This window comes from Aquila chrysaetos, chromosome 10, assembly GCF_900496995.4.
Source record: "Aquila chrysaetos chrysaetos chromosome 10, bAquChr1.4, whole genome shotgun sequence".
NCBI classification, from domain to species: Eukaryota; Metazoa; Chordata; class Aves; order Accipitriformes; family Accipitridae; genus Aquila; species Aquila chrysaetos.
This window is the reverse complement of record NC_044013.1, coordinates 31,132,914-31,138,913: the sequence shown is the minus strand read 5'-3', so window position 1 is coordinate 31,138,913 and position 6,000 is coordinate 31,132,914. Positions and strand designations below refer to the sequence as shown.

General features: G+C 51.6%; 1 protein-coding gene across 1 annotated transcript; it reads right to left on the bottom strand.

Annotated features, from left to right (window-relative positions):
• Positions 1–419: 419 nt before the first annotated feature.
• On the bottom strand, positions 420–2,057 carry LOC115347304 (C-C motif chemokine 4-like). The gene is made up of 3 exons (XM_030028526.1): positions 1,925–2,057; positions 1,311–1,422; positions 420–937 (listed from the first exon to the last, which is right to left on the bottom strand). Exons 1-3 carry the CDS (start codon positions 1,995–1,997, stop codon positions 850–852), a joined length of 273 nt encoding a protein of 90 aa, XP_029884386.1. The 5' UTR covers positions 1,998–2,057; the 3' UTR covers positions 420–849.
• Positions 2,058–6,000: the final 3,943 nt, after the last annotated feature.

Here is a 6,000-nt window from a genome sequence, read left to right as displayed (position 1 = left end):
CCACCCCATTGCACACACAGCATGCCGAGGGACCAGTTTGGGGTGCAGTCTGTGGGGCTGGGAACAGCAAGCAAGTATATAGGACATGCCTGGGGTGTGTGAAGAGCATATTCATTTATGTAAAAGGCCCATATGTATGTATGTGCAAACATGTCTAATTCTGTAGAGGATGTGGGAGGCAGAGGTGTATGTGGTAGGGGAATGAGGTGTCAGAAGATATTCATATGTCTGCGGTATGGAAACTTTATGGTTTTGCCTCAACCCATTCCCCATCATCACATGCCATATGGACTGTGCAGATAGGCTTAGGGTGAGGTTCTGTCTCTGGGCTGGTGAACACCACACAGAGGCACATAAAGGGAAAAAAGCAGAGGTTTTGTCCAAATCCTTTATTCTCCAGAATCATGATTTCACACGTAAGCCAGGGCCACCCGTCATCCAATGCTGAGACTCTAAGCCACCCTCCCATAAATACCCTCCCTGCCACCCTCCCATAAATAGCATTATTATCCACAGAAGAAAGTACTGCCTATACCATATGACAATTTCTTAAATAATTTAAAATAATGTAAGAACAATAGAGGTGCAGTCCCATGAGCCTCCCCAGGCCACAGGTGGAGGTGTCAGGGCAGAGGGATGAGGTTGCAGACTGGTCCATGCAAGCTGAGGGCAAGCAGTAGCACCCCAACACAAGGTGTCTCGTGGTGTCCTTCCAGCAGTCCCTTGGAGCTGCCTGCAGATGACATGGGTTTGTGCAGCTCCTGTTGCCCCAGTGTCCTGCTCCATTGCAGGAGCTCAGGATAATGTGACTTGTGCATGACAGCAGTTACGCTTGCCATCTTGCTTTGCTCAGTTCTGCTTCAAATTTTGCAGGTAACTTTGAACCCAGGTGTCACTGGGATTGGCACAGACCTGGCGCCCTTTCTTTGTAATGAACCTGTGGAACAGGAATGACATATTAGATCTATGCTCAGACCTGCATCCCAGGAGAGCCTGGATCTCAGCTTTAGGGCATTGCAAGAGGTTCTCCCCTGTGCCCTAAGCTGATGCTGTAATTTCCCCCACTCCCATCCCTTTTCCCACACTGCCTCCTCAACTCCTGCAGGAACATCCCTGGGTGTCCCCACAAGAGCACCTCTGGCAGTCCCTGTTCAAGCTCCTTTCCCTTGGGGTTCTCCTCATCCTGCTCTGTTCCCACAGACCCCCATGCCCACGACTACCCTGCAGTCACTCACACGCGCACACCCCACAGCAGCTGTACACACACTGCCCCAGCTTGTCTGCACGCAGGAGTCAGGGCTGGTACTCACACGATGGCTGGCAGGGTGCAAGTGGTACTGGTACTGTAATAACGCAGGACGAGCCTCTGCGGGAGTTTGTGGTGTGTGTAAGAGAAGCAGCAGATTCGGAGGTCGGATCCAACTGGAAGAGGCAAGGAGAGACAATGCAAGCATGTGCTGGGCTGTGCGTTGGGAGCAGCCAGCCCATCAGCTCAGGGAGCTGTGCTGGTGGGGAAGGGAGTGAGGAATAAGAGAATAATTAAGTTTGAAATGGACATTAGGGATCATCTGGTCCAATGCCAGGAATAGTATTGTCAGATGCTGGGGGAAATTCCCACCCAGTCACTGCTCAGAGCTTTGTTTCCCCACCTCCCCCAGCCCCAGGGCAGAGACTGAAGTCCATAAACTATAACCAGGAATAAGTACTCTGAGCCCAGGATGGCTAGACGGGTGGACAGATGATGGATGGATGGATGGATGATTTTCTAGTTCTGGGGTTCCTACATGTAGCTGATCTCAGTGCAGAGTGGAGAGTGGTACAAATGCTGAAAAATTCCCAGTAATCTGCCAGAGGAGCTCAATGGAGAAATGATAACGAAGGCTTAGATCTGTTCTTCCATCACAAATGAAAAAGTAGGACTCACCTGGGCCAGAGAAAGTTTGGGAGCAAGAGGCTGCAATGAGGAGAAGAGCAAAAACAGCTGCAGAGACCTTCATCTTCCCATAGGGTGAGAGCAGTCGGAGCAGGACTAGAAGCTCTGGCAGATGCAGCTCAGACTGCAGCAGCTGGATTCAGTTCCCTTTTAATAGGGAGTCCTGGAGGCAGCCAGGAGAAGCCCAAGTGGAAATTTCAGAATGATGACAGAGGATGTCACGAAAGTAAAACAGCCAAAGGGAATTAGGAAAAAAAAAAGAGAGAAGTCAGAAAGACTGGGATATTGTCCACACTGGACCCAAGTATGTTGAGCTCTGACTCAGTGCTCATTTTCAATTTCATCAAATCAAAAGGAAACTAAAATGTGCCAAGTGGCATGGCCACAAAGAGGAGAACTATTTATCTTAACTGCAGGAAGGATTTTCCCTGTGAGTCTGTACAGCAAAAGACACAATGTTTGCCTAAGATTATGCAACTCTGGGAAAAAAATAAAACAAAGCACGCTCGTGCTGTTATGTGTCGGGTATTTATCAAAGGTTGCTAACTGCAGCACATGGAGTTGAAGGGTGGCTGGACTGCAGGCTCTGTGCTACCCAAAGCGCTCTGCCCCCACCAGTCCCGTAGTGCTTGGCTTGACGTGGACCAGCAAGGAGCTGAGGCTGGAAGTACCCCTGGAATTCGTCCAGTCCAGCCCCTGCTCAAAGCAGGGTCAGCTGGGAAGGCTGTCCAGGACTGTGTCCAGATGGGCTTTGAATATCTCCAGGGATGGAGACTCCACAACCTCTCTGGGCAACCTGTTTCAGTGTTCATAATAAAGTTTTATCTGGTGTTTAAATAGATTTTTCCCATTGCCTCTTGTCCTGTCACTGGCCACCACTGAGAAAAGTCAGGCTCCATCTACTTTGCCTGCCCCCCACACATTGATAAGATCCCCCTGAGTCTTCTCTTCTCCAGGCTGAACAGTCCCAGCTCTCTCAGCCTCTCCTCCTAGGAGAGAGAGAATCATACAATCGTTTAGGTTGGAAAAGACCTTTAAGATCATTAAGTCCAACCGTCAACCCAACACCACCCTGCCCCCTAAACCATGTCCTGAAGTGCCTTGTCTATGCATTTTTTGAACACTTCCAGGGATGATGACTCCACCACTTACCTGGGCAGCCTGTTCCAATGCCTGACAATCCTTTCAGTAAAGAAATTTTTTCTAATATCCAATCTAAACCTCCCCTGGCGCAACTTGAGGCCATTTCCTCTCATCCTATCACTAGTTACTTGATAGAAGAGACCAGTACCCACTTCACTACAATCTCCTTTCAGGTAGTTGTAGAGAGCAATACGGTCTCCCCTCAGCCTCCTTTTCTCCACACTAAACAACCCTAGTTCTCTCAGCTGCTCCTCATAAGACTTGTGCTCTAGACCCTTCACCAGCTTCGTTGCCCTTCTCTGGACACGGTCCAGCACCTCAATGTCTTTCCTGTAGTGAGGGGCCCAAAACCGAACACAGTACTCGAGGTGCGGCCTCACCAGTGCTGAGTACAGGGGGTCTATCACTGCCCTGCACCTGCTGGCCACACTATTTCTGATACAGGCCAGGATGCCGTTGGCCTTCTTGGCCACCTGGGCACACTGCTGGCTCATATTCAGCCGGCTGTCAACCAGCACCCCCAGGTCTTTTTCCACCAGGCAGCTTTCCAGCCACCCTTCCCCAAGCCTGTAGTGTTGCATGGGGTCGCTGTGACCCAAGTGCAGGACCCGGCACTTGGCCTTGTTGAACCTCATACAATTGGCCTCGGCTCATCCATCCAGCCTGTCCAGATCCCTCTAGAGACCCTTCCTACCCTCAAGCAGATCAACACGCCTGTCCAACTTGGTGTCATCTGCAAACTTACTGAGGGTGCACTCGATCCCCTTGTCCAGATCATTGATAAAGATATTAAAGAGAACTGGCCCCAAAACTGGGCCCTGGGGAATGCCACTTGTGACCGGCTGCCAACTAGATTTAACTCCATTCGCCACAATCCTTTGGGCTCGGCCATCCAGCCAGTTTTTTACCCAGCGAAGAGTACACTTGTCCAAGCCATGAGCCGCCAGCTTCTCAAGTAGTATGCTGTGAGAGACAGTGTCAAAGGCCTTACTGAAGTCCGGGTAGATAACATCCACGGCCTTTCCCTCATCCACTAGGCGGGTCACCTGCTCATAGAAGGAGATCAGGTTGGTCAAGCAGGACCTGCCTTTCATGAACCCATTTTGGCTGGGCCTGATCCCCTGGTTGTCCTGCACATGCTGTGTGAGCGCACTCAAGATGAACCACTCCATAATCTTCCCTGGTACCGCAGTCAGGCTGACAGGCCTGTAGTTCCCTGGATCCTCCTGGATGCTCCTGTCCCTTAATCATGTTCATGGCCCTTCGCTGGACTCTCTCCAGTATGTCCATATGTCTCATACTGGGGAGCCCAGAACTGGACCCAGCACTCCAGGAGTGCCTCACCAGTGCTGAGCAGAGGGGAAGGGTCACCTCCTTGACCTGCTGGCAATGGTCCTCCTAATTCAGTCTGGGAGCCTGTTGGCCTTCTTTGTGGCAAGGGCACCTTGCCACTCATGTCCAGTCTGGTGTCCACCAGGACCCCTGGGTCCTTTTATCCAAACTGCTTTCCAGCTGGTGGACACCAACATATACTAGTGCCTGGGGTTGTTTCTCCACAGGGGCAAGACTTTGCACTTCTCCTTGTTGAACTTCATAAGTCTTTTGTCAACCCATCTCTCCAGCCTGATGAGGTCCTTCTGGAAGGCAGCATGTCCCTCTGGCGTGTCAGCTGCTCCTCCCAGCTTTGTGTCATCTGCAAACTTGCTGAGGGTGCACTTCATCCCATCATCCAGGTCATTAAGATATTCAACAGTACTGGCCCCAGTACTGATCCCTGGGGTTCCTCACTGGTGACTGGGCTCCAGCTGGACTTTGTGCCATGGATCACAACCCTCCAAGCCCAGCCATTCAGCCAGTTCTCAGTCCCTCTCACTGCCATTTATCTAATCCATACCTCACCAGTTTGCCTATGAGGATGTTATGGGACCCTTACTAAAGACAAAACAAACAACATCCACTCACTCCTCTGCCCTCATCCACCTGGTGAGCCATCTCATCTTTGAAGTCTACCAGGTTGGTGAGGCATCCGACTACTCACAGTCACAGTAACAGTCACAGGCCTCCACAAAGCAATCAAATGGCAGGATCTCACCCTGCTTTGGAGGGTCTTTGCAGGCGGGAGCGTCTTTTGCCACCTCAACCTCAGCCCCCAGGGTAGCAATGAGTTCTCTGGAAGGGGTGGTTTGTCACACCTGAGGTGTTTTACCAGCCTGAACTGCTCCCTCCAAAAGGTCCCTTCAGTACAGGATGGCTTTTCTGGCCAAAAAGGTGAGAAATGAGTGGTGAAGAACCTGCCTGGTGTGGGAGAGACTTTCAAGCCTTCACAGGTTGCTGGCTCGAGGCAGCTCCTGCCTGGGGAGTAGGGCAGAGCAGCAGCTCTGCAGGGAGAGAGGTGACCTGAGGCTTCCGGACGTCCTGCCACAGCCTGGGGTGCAGCTGGAGTCGAAGCCCCCCTCCACTGCAGAGAGGATCCTCAGGCCTGTGGGTGGGCTCCCGGACCTGAATTTTCATCCCCAGAAGTACAAATCCCCTGCTTGGCTATCCTGGAGCTGCAAGTGAGAGCAGTGGAGACACTGTCCTTCACAAATTGGCTTGTCTCTGGCAGAGACAGAAAGAAGGTTCAGGGCTCCTGAGATAGGTGATGATGTGCTCCTCCCCACACTTACCCCCCCAGGGAGGATCTCTTTTGCACTCCTGCTTCCTTGCATGGTCTTATCCTGTGTTACAACCCAGGACACTGGTGCTGTCGGCTGTGGCAGGCTGCTGGCTCACTCTGCAAGTGGGCAGAGACATCGCCAGAGTGGCCGAGAATGTGCTTTTATTGGGGCCAAAGACTCTGTAAGTCCTGACACAGGTATCGGGGAAGGTATTGGATTTTGCCAGATTCATAGCAAGCCCTGGCAGAACCAGCTCTGCTTTCCCTG